General features: G+C 56.4%; 2 protein-coding genes across 2 annotated transcripts in view; both read right to left on the bottom strand.

The window, feature by feature from the left end:
* Positions 1 to 5,727, bottom strand: part of KCTD7 (potassium channel tetramerization domain containing 7) — a 15,852-nt gene extending 10,125 nt beyond the window's left edge. Inside the window, exons 1-2 of the mRNA XM_044456097.1 lie at positions 5,611 to 5,727; positions 2,968 to 3,325 (exon numbers count right to left, since the gene is read on the bottom strand). Coding sequence (XP_044312032.1) covers positions 2,968 to 3,325; positions 5,611 to 5,727 — 475 coding nt within the window. The remainder of the gene's footprint in view (positions 1 to 2,967; positions 3,326 to 5,610) is intronic.
* Positions 5,194 to 20,679, bottom strand: TPST1 (tyrosylprotein sulfotransferase 1). Its single transcript, XM_044456130.1, has 5 exons — positions 19,751 to 20,679; positions 14,139 to 14,337; positions 12,405 to 12,455; positions 7,178 to 7,215; positions 5,194 to 6,334 (listed from the first exon to the last, which is right to left on the bottom strand). Exons 1-4 carry the CDS (start codon positions 20,593 to 20,595, stop codon positions 7,198 to 7,200), a joined length of 1,113 nt encoding a protein of 370 aa, XP_044312065.1. The 5' UTR covers positions 20,596 to 20,679; the 3' UTR covers positions 5,194 to 6,334; positions 7,178 to 7,197.
* Positions 20,680 to 21,975: the final 1,296 nt, after the last annotated feature.

Here is a 21,975-nt window from a genome sequence, read left to right as displayed (position 1 = left end):
TGCAGGGCGGCGGGCGGCGGGGCTGATGCGCCGGGCTCCGACACGAGCGCCGCGACGGCCGCCGGCCCGCGTCCCTTGCGCATATCCCGGCGCCGCGGGCGGCGGGGAGCCCGCGTCAGCGCTGCGAGCGACACTCGCGCGGCCGGAGCTTGGGGAGCGGGAGAAACCCGCGCCGTGCCGCAAAACGCGGCCGCGGCCCCGGGCCCGGGCCGGACACGCGGGGACGCCTCTTCCTGCCCCGGAAGAAAGCGTGGGCACAGCACGGCGCCCGCACGGCGCCTTTCGGAGGCCGGGCCAAACGCTCCGGAGGCGGCGCGGCCGGAGAGGCTTCACGAGCGCCCTCCCATTCGGCACGTGCGATCTGGTCCCCGAGCAAACCCCCTCCGCCCATCCCCACCCTCCGATGGCCATCCCCGCGCATTGCCCGCCAGGTTGATCTGGGGACCCTGAAAGACACGTTTCGGACTGGCAAAGGCGAGCCGTTTTCCTCCGCTGCGACAACAACGCGGTTCCACCGGAGGATGAAGCCTCCCCTAAGTGATTCCATGTCACTGGAGGCAGCCCTCCCAGATGTACGCGTTGCTCGCCCGCCAGACTACTTCCCCCCACTGCCTCAACCAGCACGCTGTCCCTCTCCGTGCACTTGCACGCATTTCCAGCGGTTCGCTCATACTCGTCTGCTGCAATAAATAGAACAAAGGTTCCCGGGGAACCTTCCAGGCGGACAGGTTTTCTTTCCAGGAGTTGGCTCTCCATTACTTCTCTCCCTACCAGGTTTCCTTAACGCAGTGGGAACAGTGCTTCTGCTGCCCAGATGGGACAATTCTATTTCTACTCTTACAACAAAGTAAAATTGTTTTTTATGGATCAAAAGTGCAGTGCTAGGCATTCTAAGAAAGAAAGAAGCTCGGCGCCTCCCAGCTTTTCCCAGCTGGAAGGCAAAATGAAGCAAGCTGTCTACACCTGCCCAGGATTACAGCCTTCGAAAGACACGGCCCGCATCGTTCCCACCACAACTGTGTCCGGCAACGCTTGAAAATGGATGCAGATGCTTAGGAATTCCCTCAGCCTGGATTCTGCTGCAGAACTCCCGGGTTCCTTCCTAAGAGCAGATGAATACAAGGCATTTCCAAATGGCTGCGGGGGCCATGGGTGGGGGGTTGTGTTCATGATGCTCTTCAGAGCTCTTACTTATCTGGCTTCCTGTATGCTGTTACATACCCTCAGTCAGCTGGACACATCCGGCTGTTGATCTCACTGAAAGTTCAGAGCATCCTTCGCAAAAGCAAGCATCTCACTGACTTAGCACACAACAGCTGACTCCACATGGCCTATTTTGAGTCAATATATCCAGGGGTTATTTTTCTCCAGTCACTGGAGACTGGAGGAGCAGGTCTGCCTCCTCCTCCACTGCCTAGAGGGAGCTGCACTCGGAGCACAACACCACTGCCCGTTTGCCCAGAGGGGCAGGGCGCAGGTGCACCCTTTCCAGCGATGAAGGGCCTTCTCCCTTGGGCTCCGCCGCGCTCCCGCGTTCAGCTTTATGTCGAAGCGACTAGCCTGCCACGACCAGTCGACCCACTGCGACCAGCCTGGCGACACCCGTGCTCCACCCCCAAGATACCACATGCCACCCAGAGGGGCTGTGTTCATGACAAACAAGTCACAAATTCTCCTGCGGAACAAGAATCCCTCCTGGTATAAAAGCAAGCCACCTCAAGCAATGACTGCTCAGGGAAAAAAGGAGCCGCGCATGCTCCCCAAAATATACGCGCAGGGCCCGAACAGCCTCACTCTTTCCACCGCCAGTGAAAGAGGTGCCCCACTTAAAGGATGGATTACCTTCATTCAGACACCTATAAAGGGCATAAAAGCACCTAATGGTGGGGGTGGGGGTGGGGCTGGGGTGGGGGAAAGCTAGTTTGTTGATTATGATTTTGAGTATTGGGCATTAATGTTTTATCCATGGCTTATATAAATGCATGTCAATTTATTACGATGCATTTCCATCTTTGTTTGTAAACTGCTTGGGAAATGTTTCTAGGAGTAGAAGGGGGGAGCAGGCAGGGGAAACAGCAGGGCCTGCTCCATCTGGACTGTCCTCCACCCAGGAAGCCAGAGGTGAGGCAGGGCTGTTCCATCAGCCCTGCTGAAAATGCACTTTTTCCCCTTCCCTCCCCATCCCGTGTTGCTCACGTGTTGTGTTTTTGTAGATCATACGCCTGTCTTGTTTTGCTGATTGATGCTCAGTGGATTGAGGGCAGTCCTTTTTTAGCAGAGCACCAGGATAAAAATACTTTAATGATAATAATAAATACATCTATTAAGTCGCATTAGCAATAATAATTCACCTTTCCTTCTCCACACCCCTCGTTCATAACTGGTTCCTCTCCTTCCCTCTTTCTCATTCTTTCAATCTTCTACCCTGGTTGGCCTCCCATTGTTGCTGGACTACTAATCCCATCACGCACAGCCAAAGCTGCAGGTAGTCAGGTAGCCCCAACACACTTGAGCAGCACCAGGTTTGCTGCCGCCCCTGAGCCTAACAGGTGCACCCTGCCGCATGTGTGAGACTACAGCTCCCATCATCCCCTGAGTGGGAACTGCCGCCCCAGCACCACTAGAGGGCGTCAGGTGGCCCACCCTAGCCGGCTAGCCCCTCCAGACGCGTCAGGGCGACTCCCATCGCCGCGCAGGCGGGGCTACGTCAGAGTCTGAATGCTCCCGGCAAGCACCCTCCCCACGCCTAGGGGGCGCCCGCTCAGAAAAGGGGATGGGCCCACGCTGAGGGGAGGAGCCTCCTTCTCCCCACCCCCGCCGCTTCCACCAATGGGAGATGGGCCCCAAAGGGGCGGGGCCGCGCCACCCGCTCCATCTCCGGGCGGGGGCGTGTCCTCACGCATCGCCCCGCGCCGGGGGGCGGGGCAACGTTGCCGCGGCAACGCGCCCTTCCTCCGCGGCCCTCACCTGCTCCGTTCTCGCGCCGACGCTGGAGAGCGGCAATGGCGGCCCGTCGCTCCGCCTCGTCCGACCCGAGGAGGGGAGGCTCTGTTCTCAACGCCCCTGGCGTCGTATCCGTGACCCGCACGGGCGCTATCCGGGCACTTTCGGAGTGGATGGACGGGAGAGGAAGGAAAAGTAGGCGGGCCGGCGGAAAAGCTCCTCCCAATAGAGGCCCTCGGATTGGCTCGAACGCTTCCTCTGCCTCCCGTGGCAACGTGACGCAGTTATCTCCGTCTCGCGAAAGCCGCGTCCGGTTGCCATGGAGACGGGAGTGCTCTGGGTCTTTGCCATCGCCATGGCAGCGGGATGCAGGGCCTGGGCCCTTTAACAGTGAAGACACGTGTACGCACATGCCCACACACAACACGCATGTATACACGCACAGCAAGATGGGTCCCCTGTGCCTGTATGCTTGTTTTTAATCAAAATAAGAGTCTTGGGACACCCTGAAGACTGTGTGTGTAATCCTATGCATGTCTGGACCAAAGAAAGTCCTACTATCCTGTGCATGTTCCAACCTACAGCAAATGGCTTACAACGACCAGGCTAGGAAGCACTGGGAGTTTTTCTGCCAAAGGATGCAGAGAATCGCACCTTTGGCAAAATGATTTCGCTAAAGAAGTCCCATACGCCAGGCTGAATCTGCAAAGTCTTTAACATGCCACAAACCTCTGCTGTTTGTGGGGGCAAAAGGTTTACACAGTAGCTCGTTCTCTGCGAATTTTTTCCACCCACAGCTCTTGGAAGGTATAAGTTAGTTGCCCTGGGGAAAAGAAGGTGGCACAAGCAAGAGCAGGTGAGCTGGAAGGAACATCAGGGCCTGCTCCAGCTGGACAGCATGTGGGAAGGGAGGAGAGTTCCTTTTCTACTCATTATATGTAATCCAAGCCTGTTCAGTAGAGAAGGGGGAAATATATTCAGTGGCTGTAGTCAGAAACTTCCCCTGTTGAGTTTTAACCTGCCATACTGTCCACCAAGGGAGGAAGATAGCTCCTCCGGGTGTTTCATACTTGCGTAAAAGCAAGGGTGCCAACTCTTGTTCCCACTGGAGGGCTCCTGGGAATTTTCACTCACACAAATCCAGTAGATTTCATTCAGTCCGTACATGGAAACATGTCAAGTTTTGGCTTACAGCAGCTCAGTGGGAAGGGATAGAAGTCCAAAAAGGGGGGGAGAAGTTGGGAACCATTGCCATTACATGCACATTTTGTTAGTACGACAACATCGCAAACCTCTTATAAGCAAGCTGTTGGCCTGAAAAGCTGTTTTTGGTACAAGTCATTCTGTCTTGAATTGACGCATTTTATGTTCTGAATTACACTTCAGTTGTAAATGTCTTTGTAAGGGCTTTGGGCCCTGAAAAATAGTATGAAAATATGGAAAGAAAAAAGTTAAGCCTGTAAATGGAACCCCCCCACACACACACACACCCCAAGTAATTATTGATCTATTTTATACAATTGTACTGCTACGACTTTCTCTTTCCTTCCACTAGGGGCTGCCCTGTGCCGCCTTTTTGCTGAATTGCCTGACATTTTCTGAATTCTGTGGCTTCACAAGAAATCCCCCCACCTCCCCAAGTGTTGGATTGCAATCCCCATGCTGGCTGGGAATTATGGGCATTGCAGTAGAGAACTCCTGTAGGACACCAGATTGAGGGACTCTGCTCTTTGGCCATCCAGCATGTCAGTACTAGAAGAGTCACCAAACTGCTATTATTCCTTACAATGCTGCTTTATACCGGGAGCACCAACAGAACTTGGTGCACATGAGGCTGTTTACCTTGTGTCCTTACAACAACCCCTGCAGAATCTGGTTCAAAGGACCCTGGGGTTCTGGATGCCAATGTCTTCAGAGGCAGAGGAGTAAAAGGGTCTTATCAGTGGTGGCACCGACTCAGACATACTTACCTGTTGCCAACTCTGCTTCCATGCTGCGCTTAAAAGAGGTTCCACTCTCTCATGCCTTTGTTTCCCTCCCGTAGGTACAGCTCACATTCTTCCTCTTACTTCAAGATATTGTTAATCTTGCACAGTTTTAACATTTAGTATCTATGTTTAAAATTCTGTTCTTGACAACTGCCTTAAAAGCCTTGTTAGTTAGCAAGACAGAAGTTCTGACTACTTCTTTCCTGTTTTTTCAAACCCATGGGCAACTTAACAAACAAACAAACAAAAAGAACCCCCCCATCACATTTAAAGCATTTATTTTGAAAAATAAAATACAAAAGGTTGAGTGTAAACATACAATTTCTTCTTCCACATCTCTGAAATCATCTTTTTAAATAATTAAAAATTCATTTTCACATGTCAATAAAATGGGGGAGAGAACCGGCATATAAATCATTTGTCACAATTTAAAACACAGTAATCACCCTAATCAAGGAAAAGCAATACACACACACACACACACACACACACACACACACACACACACAACCCCGCTGCCTGGCTCATAAGTGGAAAAGTTGATGTACTAGATTAAGAAAAACACACCCCAAAGAACACCTTGCTGGGCCTGGGCCGTGCCCACATTCTTCCTCAAGGGGGGCACGGAGATGACACCTAGGCCCCCTTCTCAAATCCTCCTCGAGTCAGAACCACCAACCTGCTGCAAGGCGCACAGGTCCACGTGGTCACAGCCCTGCTGCTCGCACGTCAGATCAGAGGGCCAAGGATCAACCCCTTCGGGCACGCACAGACACGCTTTTGCCACGTTGCACATATTTAACAGCCCACATTCTATAATGAAGGACACACTTTCTGAATCCCCCTTAAAAAAAATAAAGTGCAAGAACAGAGGAGAAAGAAATAGAGGCGGGATGATAGGTTCCATCTGCTTCTGCAGGTTTTAAAAACAGTTGGGTAAATGGAAGGAGAAAGGAACAGCTCAGGATTTCCGGCCACCAAGCTAAGCATTTTGTCTCGAAGAGTGCTTTGGGCGCATTCCACCGAGGACATTTCCCGCTCCCTGGGCAACTTCAGGGACATCGAAGGGGGAGGAGGTATGCGTCACTGATGCATTTGGAATTCCTCCTGCAGATGGGTGGGTGGAGAGGACTGATTTCCACCCAGGCCGTCCCTGCTTTAATGCCTTGATCGTGGGATCACCCGACATGGCTCTGGTGTTTCAGCAGGGCTGCTCTGTCTGTTTGAAGCCCTGGCACAGAGATACGCATGTGCTTGGTTGGACACACAGGGAAGCAAAACAGAACAAAATCTTTGCATTTTTTAAAAAAGCAGTATGAAGCAGAAGAATGTTCTGGAAAAGCAGCCCAGCCAGTTCGCCGCTGATTCTGCCCTGGTGCATTCTTCAGAGGCAGCCAGCATTCCTGCATGAGAGATGAAAGAAAATTTCAGCTGTGCTGCTCAGAGGGTCAGCTCTCCCTTCAGGCAAGTGCCAGCTGTGCTGGAGGACAGAAACTGCAGTCCAACAGCATTCGGGTGCCCTGGAGTGGCCCATCCCTGTGCTAGCTGCTGGGCGGCAGGGAAGAGCCCAACTCTAGAGCCAGCCCAAGGGACGGGACGGCGGAGGCAGAGGGTCCAAACACGCCTCCCGGGGCTGCCCAACGAATCCATCGGGAAGCTCCTTCGCGAGCCAGGATGAACAGAAGGAGGCATGCTGAGGAGCTGGTGCCACTGGCTGGGGATGATGGGAGATGCTGTCCAGCATCATCCCGAGGGCCTCCCCTGCTCAAGGTCTCAAGCTTCCAGGAAAACATCAGAGCACATCCTGCAGGCATGAAGTCTTGACTACACTTGCCCTCTGGACCTGGGCAGAGAGAGGCCCTGCAAAACCTGGAGGATCCTTGGGAACATGCAGGATTCAGTGGCGAGAATGCCAGGCTGGGACTCAGGAGAACCAGCTTCCAGTCAGGCATTCAGCCCTGAAGCTCGCTGGTGACCTGGGGCCAGGCACTAGTGGCCTCTTGACCTGACCGGCCTCACAGGCTATAGCGAGGGGTAAAATGGCAAGGAAGACCTCTATGGCGAGGAGATCAGATAAAAACATTAACGTTTTTTAAGTTCTAGTTGCAGTTGCTGCCAATCACACTGTGGTCGTGAACGTGCGAGCCGCACCGCGCTTAGGGCCCTCCCACCCTCGGAGGGCTTCCTCCCAGGGGCACCGCTGCTGATCCCAAGCACAGCTCAAGAGACACAAGCAGGCAACTTACACTCAGTCCAATCCGCTCTTCTATTTCACCACGTCAGTCTATCAAAAGAAGAGGAGGGGAGGAAGAGAAAACATCAACAAAAGAGCCACTGCCCGTTGAAAGAAGCGACATTCAGCGATGAAGCAAGAGGAACTTCCAACAGTTAATTCCGGAATGCAGGGTTCTTTCAATAAAATCGGTCAAGAGGTGATTCCGGACAGACAGGAGGGAGTTAGGGACTGGGCCCCCCTCCCAATGTCAAATCCATGCAAGGCGTTCCCAGCTATAAGGCTGCAGTAGCCACAGGCAGAACTGAGCAAACCCCCAGTGATAAATCTGCAGGTGAATGACGTCCCCCCCCCCACACACCGTCGAAACCACCCAAGTTTCGGGCAGCAGGACGCATGCGGTCCTCCCCAAATCTGCGCACACCCGATGTTTTGGACTACGTGTCCCATCATTCCTAGCCAGCCTGGCCCTGTGGCAGGGGTGTGGCGTGCCCTTTAAGTCACAGTGCTTCTGCTCCCAGGGCCACAAAGCCTCACTTGAGCTCGAAGGGCTCCGGAAGGGCCTGGCCTCCATCGGCCGTGAGTCACTTGCCCCGCTCCGCACTGGGGGCACCCCCTCGGGCCCGGGGAGCGATTCAGAACTGCAGGGCTTCCAGCAGCTCCTTCCCCTCCCTCGCCAAGTCTCTTGCTCGCCCCACCCCGCCACGAAGGGATGTGAGGGGTGTCACACGGCAGAGGGCCGTGAGCTGTTCTCCCCTGAGGTGGAGGGCAGGATGCATTCCAATGGGGCACAGCTCAAGGAACCAGGCTTCCGGTTGGATGCCAGGAAGTGCTTCCTGAAGGTTAGGAACCCTAGGATATGGCATGGGCTTCCACAGCAAGTGATGGCAGCCCCATCATGAAGGGCATTCAAGGGAAGATCAGACAACCACATGTTGGGGATTACATGGGTGGAGCCGGGTGGGGCCGGGGGTCAGACTAGATAGCCCAAGAGGCTATCAAAACAAAATCGCTCTGTTCTATGTTACTATGTCCTAATGTACTGATTTTTTTGAACTGGTGGCTTTGAAGGCCATTCAGCAATAAAGCAGCACATCTGATAGGACTGGAGAAGGAAAACCACTGGATTGGGCAAGAATGCCTGGCAGCTTGTCTGCACGTGTGGTCAGCCAGAGGTGGCACAGTGGGCTGTCCCGTCAGCAGGCGCCCTCTGTGACGGCTCTGGGGGACCCACCAGCGCACCGGAGCCCAATCCAGAGGAGAACCTCCTTGTACAGCGAGTTGGTTCCCCCGCAAAATATTATCTGGTTGTCCACAGCACGGAGCCCCCGAACGTCGCCCACAATGGGAGTCGATCAACTTGACCAAGACGACCCCAGACTTTAATGGTCCTCCACGTTCAGTGAGAAGGCAGGACTTCTAGAACACCTTTTGGGATGTTTAGGTGCGCACGCGCACGCACACAGAAGAGCCGGAAGTCAAGCAGCATACCGGGGCGGCAGCACACCAAGCCGAACTGGGGCCACTCCCTCGTGGTGGCGCCCTAGCTGAGCACAGCCGGCCAGGCCCACAGCGCAGGCTGCCGAAGCGTGAGCATGGGACGGCCAAAGCACCCCCCGCTGCGCGTCAGAGGCTGCGTGTGCAGACACGAGAGAGAGGAGCGTATCAGGAGGCGCCCTGGTGCCTGCAGCCAAAAGCACGGGGTGGCGGCAGCCGGCAGGCCGAATGCGCAAGACAGGCGGCGCCAGGAACTACCCCGCTTGATCAGCTCCTGCTTCACTGTGCCTTGACATGGGACCTCCTCTCCACTGTCTTCCGTGGCTGCAACGAGAAGAAAGCCATTCCTTGTTTGCACGGCAAGCGGCCGCCCGCTCAGTTTGTCCAAGTCGTTCCAAAAAGAAAAAGCTCTTCACAGGCAGAGAAGGCCCTGCCCAAAATCAGTCACGTCACAAGCCAAGCACACAGAACCCCTGGTGTGCACATAACTGGTCTGGGAACCCCTTCCTGGAGTTCCTTCTCACTTGCTTGACAAGGCGTCAACTGGATGCCCTCTGGATGTTTTGGATAATCCCCAGACTTCTTGACCACTGACTATACCAGTGGGAGCTGAAGTCCAAAATATTTGGGAGGCGCGAGGCTGGAGGGTTGGGGCTGGCAGATGGACGAATACAAACACAGAAACATGGAAACAGAGCGAGTCAGAAGGGGTCTCCCAGGCCATCTAGCCTGACCCCTGGCTCCGGCTGGCTCCACTCATTACATGCCTACCATGTGCATGTCCAGCCTATCTTTGAACACCCGCACCGATGGGGCCTCCACCACCTCCCACGGAAGCCCATTCCACACCCTCGGGGTCCTAGTGATCAGGAAGTACTTCCTGACATCCAACCTGAAGTCCAGTTCCCTGAGCCCCACTGGAATGCACCGTTCCTTCACTGCAAGAACAGCTCATGGCCCTCCTCCACAGGGCATCCCCTCACATAAGGCACTAAAAGATCCCCTCGGAGTCTCCCCTTCGGCAGGCTGGAAAGACCCAGGTCCCTCAGCCTCATCTCCTTTGGCATCTCACCCCCCGCCAGAAAAAAAATCTGGCTACCATCCTTGTGGCCCTGCGCTGTACTGATTTGAGCTTAGTTATGTCTCTCTTATAATGTGGAGCCCAGAACTGGACGCAGGACACTGGTTGTGGGTCCACCAAAGCTGTGCAGAGCGGTATCAACGCCTCTCTCAATCTCGAAGCCCCTCTTCTGGCTATGCAACCAAGGGTGGCGCTCGCCCCCTTGGCCACCGCACCACCCTGCTGCTCATGTTCAGCCTGCAGTCAACCAGCACCCCGAGGTCCCTTTCGCAAGTGCTGCTCTCCAGCCACTTGTCCCCTAACCTGCACTTATGACACCTATTCCTATGCCCCAAGTGCAAGACCTCGCATTTATCCGCATCGAACGCCATCCTGTTGTCCCCTGCCCACTTCCACAGTCTGTCCAGATCCTTTTAGATCTGAAGTACCTGCTCCCCAGTTGTGGCCACCACCCTCATTTTAGCATCATCTGCAAATTTGGTCAGCAGGCTGGTTACCCCCTCCTCCAGGTCACAGAAACAAAAACAGAGCGAGTCAGAAGGGGTCTCCTGGGCCATCTAGTCTGACCCCGTGCTCCGCTCACGACATGCCCACCACGTGCATGTCCAGCCTGTCTTTGAACACCTTCACCGGTGGGGCCTCAACCACCTCCCAGGGAAGCCCATTCCACACCCTCAGGGGCCTAACTGTCAGGAAGTGCTTCCTGGCATCCAACTGGAACCTGGGCTCCCTGAGCTTTACTCCATTCGAATGAACAGATGCACTGCTCTTTCCAAAAACTGGTCACGGAATAATGCTAGCTTCCTTCCCATCTCAATGTGACAGGGGCAACAAGGCTGAAATTTGGCCCTTAATCCTAAATTTTGCCTCGCACACCAAATACATCGATTTTTAAATTGTCTATTTTTATTTAGAGACAATACTGGGCAAACGGTCTGTGATGGCTGAAAAGCTCAGGAGGACTCCATTTTGACCTATGGCAGAATTAACCGTTGTGGAGCCTGGGTTAAGTCTTGCACATGGAAGGGATGCCCTGGTCACAGCCTTACACAGTGGTGGGGAAGAGTCAGCCCTGCCCAAGGCCCCAAACAACCCAAGTAATACAAAAGGTGGTCTTAGGCTGTCTAGGGAAACCCTAACAGTCCACTAGCAATGGAAGCAAAACCAGTGAAGTCTCAGAGTTAAAATTCTCTCTTGCAGAATGTCCTTTAATGACCCTTCTTCCAAGGTCTGCCAAGATCAGCTCAGGCCCAGGAAATGGGAAGGAAGGAAGGACAGGAGGAGGACGGATGGATGGACAGAAGGGAGGACGATGGACGGACGGATTCCAGGAGTCATGTACAACGCCGCAGTAATAGACAAATTCCCCACATTTCAGGATTCTTGACACTTTTGACAGCATTTTGAGCTTTCCCTCTGAGCTCTGGGACTTGCCTTTGGTGGAATCGAAACCACCCTGCCTCTGAAAGAGCTGGTCCACCCCCACATGCCCACCCTCATCAGCTGAGGGGACCCAAGGGCCGAGTGCGCACCCAGGGGTCAAGTCTGGGCTAAGCCACTTCAGACTGCGAGGCAGCGGAGGTGCTTGCATGACAGCGTGTGCCCCCAAAGAAAGAGTGCCCCCCTTGGAGAAAGACAGCAGGGCGCCTCCCTGACGCCCGGGAATGTTGCTTGTCAGTTCGCAGCATCCAGTGCCACAGGGGCTTGTCCGGAGGTGGAAGAGCAGCAGTCCGGAAACACCGTGACTCGGCCAGAGTCGAGGGTGCCCAGCACCTCCCCCCGAGGCCGACCCCCTGTTGTGAAAGCCCTCAGAGGCTGCGCTCCACGGGGAGCGGGGGGAGCCAGAGGCGGAAGCAGCAGGGCAGCGATCCCTTTTGCACCTCGCCATTTCGGCGTTTTAGAACGGGCACGGAGAACAGGGCGTCAACACCAAGAAGCCACAGAAGTACCAGTTGTCAGGGAAATGGCGGGGCAGCCGGGGAGGGGGGCCTGCCGGGGAAGCCCTGAGGGCCCAGCTGAGACCCGGCAGGGCGGGATTCGGTGCCCATGCTTGATGCGCCGCACCAGGGTATGCTGCGCTTTCTGGAATCCAACACGCCCAAAGCAGGCCACGGAACGAGCAGATGCTGGCAGGTCCTGATGCGTCACAGAAATAAAACTAACAGCTCGGCTGCAACACGCCTGAAGCATATCAACACCTTAGGGCAGTGCATTCCCACGAAATTCTCCAGAAGCTCTGCATGCGCTCAGACCCATGAAGATGCAGCAGGGCCTCACGGGGAGGGAGGGAAAATGTGCGGCCCGCCAGAGGCTGATGAACTACAGTTCCCATCTTCCCTCGCCACTGGTCACGCTTGAAGCCCAGCAACGTCTGATGGGTCGCACCTCCCTCCAGCTCAGCCAGACTCAATGTGCGCAGGAGTCAGTGTTGTGAGTGTGCAGAACTGGGACTCGGGCGATCCGGGTTCGAGTCCCCGCTCAGCCATGCACCTCACAGGGTGACTTTGGGCCAGTCCCAGACTCTCAGCCCAACCCACCTCACAGGGCTGTTGTTGTGAGGATAAGATAGAGAGGTGAACAATGATGTAAGCTACCTTGAGTAGCTTGGAAGGAAAAAGGGTGGGATAGAGATATAATAAGCAAACACCCCACGATGGCTCACCTGTGGCATTCCTTTAAGGAACTCTGGAAGCTGAAATTCACCTTGATGGATCTGGAGAAACAAAAGCAGACTTTTAAAAACCGAAATTGGATCTCCCATATGTTTATTGGGAGCTTCAGGCACCTTTCCGTACAGATCGCTCCAGGAAGCCTCATACTATGTCAAGCAAAACCCGACCCAGCGCGTATCTGAGACCTGCACACAAAGCGCTGGCCACTATGCAACACAGCCATTCGTGTTGCAGCACAGAGGTGGAAAGAAGCATCCTCCGAGAAGCACCTGAAACTAGGAGATGGTCTCAGGAATGGAAAGCTGTCCTCTTTTCAGCAAATGTCATGGAAGCAGAGGCCTATCTGTGCTGTGACGGCACAGGCCAAGCTTTGCTAAATGAAGGCCAGGCAAGAGCAGAATTTCATTCTGCAAAATCTATCCAGTGCCACATCTCTTTCAGAAGGACTAAATCCTTGTTTCTATGTATATCCTGCCATTTTTCCTGCACGGAACCTAAGGCAGCTTAAATCAACATTCTCTCCTTGCGGAACGCCGCTGGTGCCAGTCGGTGTTGGCATCACTGGCCTGGCTGGACTGACTATGACTCAGTTTAACGTGGCTCCAGACCTTATTCACATCAGCTCTCTACCTGGAAGCATGGGCACTAGAATCTTTCTTTGCTTTTAGAGGAAGGATCACAGCATGGTGCGGAAGCACAGGCTCTGTCTGCAGAAGGCCCCGGCTCTCGCCCCAGGGTCTCGAGGCCCAACTGCCGCTCTGGAGATGTGGCCGGCAGCCAGTGCTGCCAATGCCGGCTGGACGGACGGACCACCACGGGTCCAGTTCGGTTCACTGCAGCCTCTAGCATGCCTGTGGGGAAGACAGGGCGTGCCCCACGGAGGGATGCCAGGCAAATTTCAGTGAGCCCTTCCACCCTTCCACTGGCAGGAATGGCTTTCATTATCCAAGAGGCCCATGATGCCCAGGTCTTGCTTTAAAAAAAACAAAAACGTATCAATACGTTGTTTGAACCTGAAAAAATGGTTAAAAGACAGTATATTATGCACAGGATTGGGTGAAATCCCAGATGAGGGCAGGAGGGCAGAGAGATTTAAAATTCAGGTCCCTGAGGTTGTAAAAATGTTAGAGCCACACTGCAGCTGGCCGGCCAGCCACCCCCGCGGGAGGCTCCCAAGTGGGCCACAAGTGCAGCAGCCCCCGCGGGAGGCTCCCAAGTGGGCCACAGGCGCAGCACCCCCGGCAGAGAGGGCAGGGCGGGGGCCCACAAAGCTCCCTGGGCTGCTTTGGGCTAGTCCCTGTCTCTCAACCTGGCCTACCCTACAGGACTGTTGTGAGAATAAAATGGAGAGCAGGAGGAGTATGTGAACAGGAAAGAAAGGCAGGATGTAAATGTAAAAGCAGGTAAAATGAAAGCAGCCACCTCCAGCGCCAGCACTTGGGGCGGCAATAGAAAGACAGTAATATCCAGTGGGCAGAGCAATTTGCCTTGCCCTCTTCTCCCTGGAGAGGGGGCTGTGGAACCCGAGAAAACGCCGGGGGTTGTGTTAAAGCAGTGCGTGGAGCCTAAAGCAGAACAGGTGGGTCCACACTCCAGCCTTCAACCAGAACTCAGAGCATCCCAACGGTCAGTCAGGCTGAAACCCGGCCCGGGGACACCGCTCCTCTCGCCCACGCGCCTCGGCCGCCTCGGGTACCCTGGGCAAAGCAGGAGCTGCCTGTTACCCTCCTCGTGTTCTCCAGGACCTTCTGATCGGGCTTCCCATAGTTGGGCGGGTTAGCAAAGGGGTCGTAGCCAAGCTTGGCCAGCATCGGCGCGATCGCGGGCAGGTCACGCAGGACGTCCGCGGGGATCTTCCCGACCCACTTCGACAAGGCCTCCACGTTGACCGGCTTGACGACCTGGTCCGTAGACCGCTCGACTCTGCAAACCATGGAGGATTCGCGTTAGTGCCCCAACCTTCCAGTCAGACCAACCGCCCCCCCGCACCCACCAACCGGGGGGCTGGACCACATTCCCGCCAGGCCGCAACTTTGGAACGTGCGCCGGGTGGCCAGATCCATCCATTCGCTTTCCTGTGACTCCAGGCTTTTTCTCTGCTCTATCAAGCGAAAAATACTGAGAACTAGCACCAAGAAGCTGCATGAGACTTTCCCAACCTGGTGCCCCCCAGATGTGTTAGCATGCAAATCCCATCATCCAACTTGGAGAAGCAGAGCGATGCCACTTAAAGGAGGAATTCTGCAAAGAAGTTGCCTTTGCTTGTTGTAATTCTTCGGTGGACCTGCGTGTTACACTGGAATTAGGAGCTTGTTTCCAGCCGGAGTTTTACCGCCATCCACCGCCCCAAGTGCCGCTTCTGCCAGGATCTAAATTAAGCAAATGACCAGGGAGAAAATGCAGTGTGTATTGGGGTATTGGGAAGGGGGGATTTCAGACCGACTCGCTGGCCCTCCCCCTCTCCTTGTGCACACTCTGTGGTCCCCCCACCATCTCTTGCACAACTCACGCCACGACCAGGAAGGGTTAAGCATGGGTGTGAGCACAAACGCGCCACCCTGCCGATTCTCCCCCGGAAATGTGCACGCGCACCGGCAGCACAAGCCAGTGCTGCTCCAGACAGCCGGCCTCCCTTCCAAGGCGTCAGTCCTGGGCCCCACGGCGTGCTTGAAATAGCAAAGAAATGTGCCGGCACGGCTGAGACACTCTTGGGTCTGCGCTCGCAGAATCCAGAGTCACGCCAGGACGGGCCTGAAAACTGCCTGTTGCATGGCGGGGGGGCTCTCCCCTCCTGTTCTGCTTTGGCAGGTGCACGGCGGGGCTGGCGGCGCATTCCATGTTTTCTTAGCAGGATCCCGACGCACCAGCCACCATCCCGCACTTCTCTTTCTGTGTAGCAGCAATCTTCAGTGGCGGGAAGGGAGGGGTGTCCCCAACGAAAAATATTTTGGGGTAGCCTGGTCTGGAAGAGGCAATGAAGACCCACCCGCTTCACCAACGAACGGCTCCTGGAGCAAATGAAACCTGACAGAATCCGCCACTCAGTGGATGCAGATCGAGAGACCAGCCTGCATTTTGGGAGGCCTGGAGGAGCCCCAGCACCTTCCCAGGCCACACGCCTCCCCCACCAAGCACCAATGGCCCACCGTGGCTGCAGTTCGTTTCCCTCCTTCCAAAAGGCCAGCACACCTCCCTGAACGTTTCCTCTGCTGGCAGTGAAGGCTTTAAGCAACATGATGTGGGGGGAGGGGGCATGCAGGGGGGCACACCCCCTGCAACAACAACATGCAACGACATGCGGGGGGCCCTCCCCGCCTTGCCTTGGCAACCCATGGGAATGCGGCCCCAGAGGCTCCTCCAAAGGAGAAACACAGAAACAGAGAAACAGAGCGAGTCGGAAGGGGCCTCCCGGGCCATCTAGTCTGACCTCCGGCACCAGCCGGCTCTGCTCACAACACGCCCACCACGTGCACATCCAGCCTATCGGGCCAAAAGAAGTTTCGCAAGGCTGTGACAGGGATGGCCCTGATGCGCGCGCATGCCGTGCCAGGGCACTGAGGCCCTCCAGCACGGCCTCTCTGGCAGTGCCACCCGCACACCCCTCGGCCGCCGCCCCATCAGACGAGGCCTCAGCCCCTCTGATGGCGAAGGCTCGGTCCCAGAAATACCCCGGACGGCTGCTGCAGGCCAGGTCCTGGGGTTCTGCCCGCACTCGCCCCAAAAGCACCCAGAGGCCGCCTCGCGTGGCCCGCACTCTCTCCCCACCTGCCTAACACGCCACGGAGGCCTGAGGGGGAAACCTGGCAAGGCCTGCCACCACACGGCCCTGCGTAAAAGAAGGGGGAGGCGGGGCTGATGGGGCTTGCAGTCCAAGCCTTCTGGAGGGGTCCTGACTGGGAGAGGTGGGACGGAGCCAGGACAAACGGAGCGCTCGCGCCTCTCTCGCTAGAACGTGCGGCCCTCGAAAGCGATGGTGCAGAACAGCGGGACAAGCGGGCGAAGCCGGCCCGCCGGGGCGTCCCCCAGGCAGCGGGCCGCACGGGGGCGGCTCGCCCACTTCTGCGCCATTGTGGAAGGCCGAAGTGGCCCATGAAGGCATAACAGACTGGGCTTGAAACTAAGGGAGGCTGGGATGTGGGCGATTCTGGCCCGGCCCCCTTTGCTCTGGCCCCACTGACCAATGGAGCACCCCCCCAAAAGCCTTTCCAAAGGGGAGTTCAGCCCTCAAAGTGCCAACAAGAAAGCTCTGGTCCCCAGTCTGATTCAGTGGGCACATCTGACATATTGAGTGGGTCGTGGGTGCTCTCACAAAATGGCTGTCACAGGGTGGGGCTTGCTCATTCGTAAAAGGCCTGACACAGTGGGCAGGACAGGTCAAAAAATACGGCCCTTCCAGAAGGCAAACTGGACCGTGGGGCAGTCCAGCAGGGCTCTTCTGATGGACCTATGAACCCCCATGTTCAGAAGCAGTCGATCTTGACAGGCCCAGATACGGAAGAGAATCCTGCAGGGGTGCGGACCCTCCCTCCCCCACCCTGCTGTGGCCTCAAGCTGCACCAGGAGACCACCGTATCGATGCCTGGTTTGCTGAGTCAGGAAAAAGAAGCTGGCGACAGTTTGGGTTTGGTCCAGCACGGCTCTTCTTAGGACAGCCGGAGGAAGCGCAAAAGCCCCGCTGCCCCAGCAGTCTCCCCCCTCACCGCCACACGGTGCATTCTGCCCCGAATCCTGCTGACCCCCGGGCTCCGGCCGCCGTGACGAAGCAAGCGCCCTGCCCGGCCCGGCCCGGCCCGGCCCCTCCCGGAGGACCACGGCCTGCACAGCTGTTTCCCATTAAGGAACAGGCAAGCTTCAGCAGCTCTTATGGCAGCGCTCCCTGGCTGGGCCGGATCCTGCCAGCAGCCACGCTGGCAGCACAGGGAAGCCGCGGAAGGTCCCGTGCTGCCCCACAACGCTGCCAAAATTCCTTGCGGAATGGCAGCCACCCCGGATTCCGGAACACAGGAGAAGTCCTGCTGGATGAGCCCCAAGGCCGTCCAGGCGGCAAACCAGCTGCCCGCAGGATCGCACAAGCAGGATGGCTGCTCTCACACCCGCATGCGACCAAAGGTTTGGGGAGGCTGAGGAAAAATGACCCCAAATTACTGGCTCAGCCACCCAAAGCAACCAAGAAAACACAGGGTCTGGTTACCAGAACTCCAAAGCAGAGGCCAAAGGGCTCCACGGGGAGGGGGGGAGGCTGAGACGCCAGGGGGGCCACAGAGCGCAAAGTAAACATTGTTTTCTAAGAGGAGAGGCATGAGAAAGAAACCAACGGGGCCCGATTTTCCTGTTTGGATTCCGTCCCTCCCACAGACACAGCAAGCTTGCAAATGGCTTTTATTAAGCTGGGCGATCCAGTAAAGAACTCCGACTCGGTCTGCAAGCTCGAAAGAGGCTCGAAAACCAGGCGCCAAGCATGCTTGGGTTGCTTGTTCTTTCACAGGGTGCGGCTGGCCAGCACAAGCCAGAGTCCTGCTCGGCCGCCTCCTTGCAGGAACCGCTTCTGAGCCGTCGGAAACTGTCTCCATACCTGCTAGAGGTGCATCGGGACCTGCAGCCTCTCCTCACACCTGCCTGCAGACTGGGAGGCAGATGCAAAAGGGGCCCAGCAACATGCCAATGTCGGTACACCAGCTCTGATCCCACCCATAAAAATGTGCACACTTTCAGGGTGCCCTGGAGCAAGGCATTGGGCATCAGGAAAACCAGAAAAAGCAGGCTGCAAAGGCCAAATGACTGCCAGCCACAAAATTCCTGACTCACAGGTTGCATTCGCTCCCACCAGGCCTCCAGACGCGTTCCGAGAGGCTCAAAGGCAGGCCCAGGAATTCTAGTATACCGAGAGAGGCATTGCTGTGGTACAGCGGTTGAACAGGCTCCTCTGGAAAATTTAAAAGGAACATTAAAATGGGAGGGAGGCAGTTAGTGTCCCTCTTACATCCAGAGAGGCCCCTTTTGAAAGCATGGAAAGAAAAACAGGCACGGATACTGCCAGAAGACCACGCTGCACCCTCCAGACCCCCAGGCACGCTTCTGAGAGAGCGCTGCTGGGTACGCTTTCTGGTTAGGACATCTGACTTGGAGCACGCGCTGGAAGTCCTCCAGAGGCACAGAACACGCCCCACTCAGTATCAGGCAGTGTCTGAAGTTCCCATTTCAATCAGCCCTTAATTCACAACCATGAGGTCTAGAACCTTACTGGAGCTCTTGTGAAGAGAGGCCATGCCATGAGAGAGCGCCTGCTCTGCACACAGAAGGCTTCAGGGCCAGTGTCCCGAGAGCCAGCAATTCTGCCGCATCTCTGGGTCAAGAATGATCACATGGCAGAGACACGCAGAATGCGCGTGCACGTGTGTTTACACAGCATGTGAAATGTGGCATCAAGCACCTGTTAGCTGAACATTAATCAAACAGAGCCGGATCCCAAGTCCATTTAGGAGAGGGTCATGCAAGGGGGTGGGGGAGGGCTGCGTCAGTGGCTGGGTGCAGGGCCCTAGAGGAGCCGGAATCCGGCACCCCAGAGCTCCCCAGATTGCCACGCGGCCCCCCCGCCCAGCTGTCAACCATCTGGGAGTCCCCTAACTCCCGCGCATCTTTCCTCATCCAATAAAGGCTGCAAAATGCCACTCCCCAATAGGCAGAAAGAACTCTCCACGAAAAAGCGCTGGTCTCTATCTATCAAACCTGGGACTCCTTTTATTATTGGCTAGAGAAATGGGACTTCGCAAAGATTTAAATATGTTTTTAAGTAATCATAAATGGAAAGAGAAGGGTGTGGGGGCTGACCCAGCGGGCCCGATGTTTTTGATGATGGATGTTGTTTTTTGGGGGGGGGGTTGTTTTTTAGGATTATAATTTCAAATAAAACTTATTTAAAAAAGAAAAAGCGCTGGCCTCGTTGCATTAGCTGGCCCTGCCCCTTCTGCCTTTGGCCTCACATGCTGCCAGGATGTGGCCGGAGAGCAGCTCTGAAACGGAGCTGAGGCTGAGAAAGGTTGAAGACCCCGGCTGCAGGGGGACTCGCGTGGGTGTGGGCCCAAGGGGGGACCAGGACACCCCCCCTTTGCCCGCAGAAATAACCAGGGAAGAGGGCGAGGTTAAAGGCAACCAGCCATTGCAATCAAGACGACGACACAGCAGGGATCACTGGCTGGCCAGGGGGAAGCGTGGGCCACGGGACAGTGGCCGGGGCCTGCCCACGGGGCGCCCACCGGCAGTGCCGGGCCCTGCAGGACGTCCTGGGGAACGGTCCCAATCCCAAGTTTCCCGGAAGCCTGGAGAAGAAACGACTCACTTGGACAGGGAGACCCCACCGGCTTTTCCGATCATCTCTTCGTGGTGCAAGACGGCTGGGTGCCACGAGATGCGGAGGAACTTGAGCAGCGTCCTCAGCCAGAGCTCAGGGTGCAGGACAAGCTGCTCGTAATGCACCATCATGCAACGGTCCATGCCGGCCTCCACGCACTGGTTGTACATGGTCTCGATGGCGCGGTTCCACTTGGTCAGGCAGTCCCTGTAGCTGTTCAGGTCGAAGCCGGCGATGGTGACCTTCCTGGAGATCATGGAATGCACCGAGGCCCGGCCGTCCCGCACCATCAGGATGAACCTGGCATTGGGGAAGATGCGGGCCAGGTACGCGAGGGACTTGAGGGCAAAGGGGTCCTTGTTGCACAGGAACGGCGCGGGCTCTCCGTGCTTGACGATGATCTCCAGCAAGAAGGCTTGCATGGCCGAGTCCAAGACCTCGTCCGTGACCCCGGCCTCGTCCAGCCGCATCTTCTCCTTGCTCGAGCGGGCCCACATCTGCTTGACGGCCAGGATACGCGGGATCACCCGGGTCTCCTCCCCACATCGAACGTCCGGGTGGGCGTCCAACATCGCCCGCATCAGCGTGGTGCCGCTCCGCGGAACCCCCCCGATGAAGATCAGAGGCATGTCTTTGTGGTAAGCCAAGGTGGCGTTCTCCTTCCAGGCTGGGCCCACTCTCGGGGTCGCTCGGGCGGCTTCCGGCCGGGCCGGCGGGCCCCACTCCTCGATGCGGTGGTGGCATTCCATGGCGTGCTGCCCCAGGTAGAAGACCGTTGCCGAACTGACGACCAGGCAGGCCAGCAGCAAGTTCTGCCTGAGTTTCCCAACCATCTTTTGGGGCAAGTCCTCCCTCACACAGACACAGCGGCTCGCCCAGCCGGCGCCAGCTGCTGCCGTTCACTACTGGAAGAAATCAGTCCCGAAACGTCCAGACCTGTGAGGGGAAGAGGAGCAAAATCAGAACAACAAGGACAAAAAGATGGCGCTGTGTTGGATGGTTACAACCCAACTTCTCTTCTGCAAAATAACAGCGCTCTTAAGAGCCATCACTTGACCTGCACGGACTGGCTAAATATTTAAATATTAACAATCTTAAGCATTTTCTAGCGAGTTATTGTAATTGCCCTGCAGCTTGTGGGCACAGCATAGGGTTCATGCTGAGGTCTAGCAACTTGAAGCCCTCCAAAAGTCCCCTCACTCCTGGCTATGCTGGCTGGGACTAATCAGAGCTTGTGTTCAAAAACATCTGGAGCGGTTCAGGATGTCAAAGGCCAACCATCTTTTCCCCAGTCGTCCGGAGTCGTGGGCCAGGTTCTTGCTTTTCTTGGTGGGGGCGGATCAGCACATCTGCACAGATCATCACAACTGTGCGCTTGCACTGGTCCTTGTGCACATTTGCAAACAAACCACATTCTCCTGCAAAAAACTCGGTCCCACCAGCGAGCGCACGGTGGAATGACAGATGCCTGACAGTGCAGCGAGGCGGTTTTAACATAATCCAAATGTCCAGCTCTCACACCCCTGTGTAACGTGATGCCAGCCAATATCCACTTCAAGGGGCTGCGGGAGCCTCCCTGGGAGACCCCCGCCCCTGCCCAGGAGCCCACAGGATGTTTGTCCAGCCCTGGGCGCTCTCATGCTTCCCAGCCCAGTACCAGGTGCTGCTCTTGCTACCGAAGCCCGACATGGCTTGGGACCACCGTGCTGGACAGAACCCCTCTCCTGACCTCCTCCGGCCGAGACGCCCCGCTCGAGGCCTTCCTGCGAGACGGCCCGGAGCGAGGCAGCAAGGGGGGGCATCTTCCCAGGGGAGGCCCGCAAAGCCCACCAGGACCCCAGGGGACGGGCTGGGACATAGGGAGAGGGGTGCTCCATCGGATATTTGGCGGTGAGGACTCAAGAGAGGGAGCAGGGTCAAACGCCGGGAGCCATGCGCTGTGCCGTGGTCTTCCCACGAGCGCACCGGGGTGCCACCCCAGCCCCACGGAGCGAGGAAAGTGCTGGGAGGGGGCGTGTCGCGCCCCAAGCTTCCTCTGCACCAGGCGGTGCAGGTCCGAACCTGCCTGCTGAGCGAGCTGGCGAGCCACCTGCGGGGCAGCTGCCCCGGTCCACTGCGTTTCAGCTATCCTGACTTTTCACGCAAAGCACCGTGGCTTGATTTCAGACACCCCAGGGCTGCTTTTCTCGGCCGGACTGCTGCATCCGACACCA

Source organism: Varanus komodoensis, unplaced genomic scaffold (assembly GCF_004798865.1).
Source record: "Varanus komodoensis strain SLA01 unplaced genomic scaffold, ASM479886v1 scaffold81, whole genome shotgun sequence".
Taxonomy (NCBI): Eukaryota; Metazoa; Chordata; class Lepidosauria; order Squamata; family Varanidae; genus Varanus; species Varanus komodoensis.
This window is presented reverse-complemented; position numbering and strand designations above follow the sequence as displayed.